The sequence below is a fragment of the Diaphorina citri genome, unplaced genomic scaffold (genome assembly GCF_000475195.1).
Source record: "Diaphorina citri unplaced genomic scaffold, Diaci psyllid genome assembly version 1.1 scaffold21379, whole genome shotgun sequence".
Taxonomy (NCBI): domain Eukaryota; kingdom Metazoa; phylum Arthropoda; class Insecta; order Hemiptera; family Psyllidae; genus Diaphorina; species Diaphorina citri.
In genome coordinates, this window is record NW_007398727.1 from 1 (window position 1) to 876 (window position 876).

The following is an 876-nucleotide window of genomic DNA, read 5'->3' on the forward strand; positions in this document are numbered from 1 at the left end:
CTTCCCAAAAAAAAAAAAAAAAATGGAACTACAAGATAACCAAATATATACTATAAATCACTGAGCCATCAATACATGGTTGTGTTGTTTACCTCGTTTGTCATGTCTCAATACTCCCAGCTGAGTGAGGATATAGTAGCTAGGTGCCAGGCCTTGTAGTCTCATTGTGGTGTAGATACCTTCTGCCTCATCATTCATATGTAGACCCATATAGACCTTAGCTAGGAAGAACTGTTTCATCCAATGTTCGGGTAGTGAGAGAGCTTTCAACTGTGAATGTCAGAGAGTTATTTTAAGTTACATCTCATTGATCTTGTCTAGTGTAGTGGTCAAGAAAAGCACCTGGTAAACAGGAGAGTGTGGGTTCAATCCCAGACAAGGAGTCAAGGTATGAAATTTTAGCATCAATATGATTTGAGCATTTGACCACACTAATAGTAGATACCTAGTAGGCTACAAATAATAATAAATCTTCAAAACCCACCTGAGATCTGTTAGAGATCAATTCTGCCAGTTCAAGCCACACTCCCCAATGTAATGGAGTTTTGTATGTTGCTGAGCACAGAATATCAGTGGCATCTTTATTAAGCTGCAATTTCTTCAACACTACCCCATATAGGTAAAGTCCATAGCCATCCAGTCTGTCTGATAGATTCATCTCTTTTAGCTCCATACAAAGGAAATGCAGACTATTACTGAACTTGCTGTCTGGTGTGCTTGTTGTATCAACCAGATCATCTAGCTTCTTCTTTTCAATGGACAAATATTTGGAATAGTAATGAAGAAAAGTGATGAGTTGTACATCTTCGGGAGACATTTTCTTCTGGTCTTCAACATTGTTCACTAGATCCTTGGAAAAGTATGCACATCTGAAAT

The 876-nt window shown here is 38.1% G+C and overlaps 1 protein-coding gene across 1 annotated transcript; it reads right to left on the reverse strand.

The window, feature by feature from the left end:
* Positions 1–92: 92 nt before the first annotated feature.
* On the reverse strand, positions 93–865 carry LOC103523387 (cell division cycle protein 23 homolog; the record flags this gene model as incomplete). Its single annotated transcript, XM_008488437.2, has 2 exons — positions 485–865; positions 93–270 (listed from the first exon to the last, which is right to left on the reverse strand). Coding segments are annotated over exons 1-2 (511 nt in total), but the record flags the coding sequence as incomplete, so codon positions are not given.
* Positions 866–876: the final 11 nt, after the last annotated feature.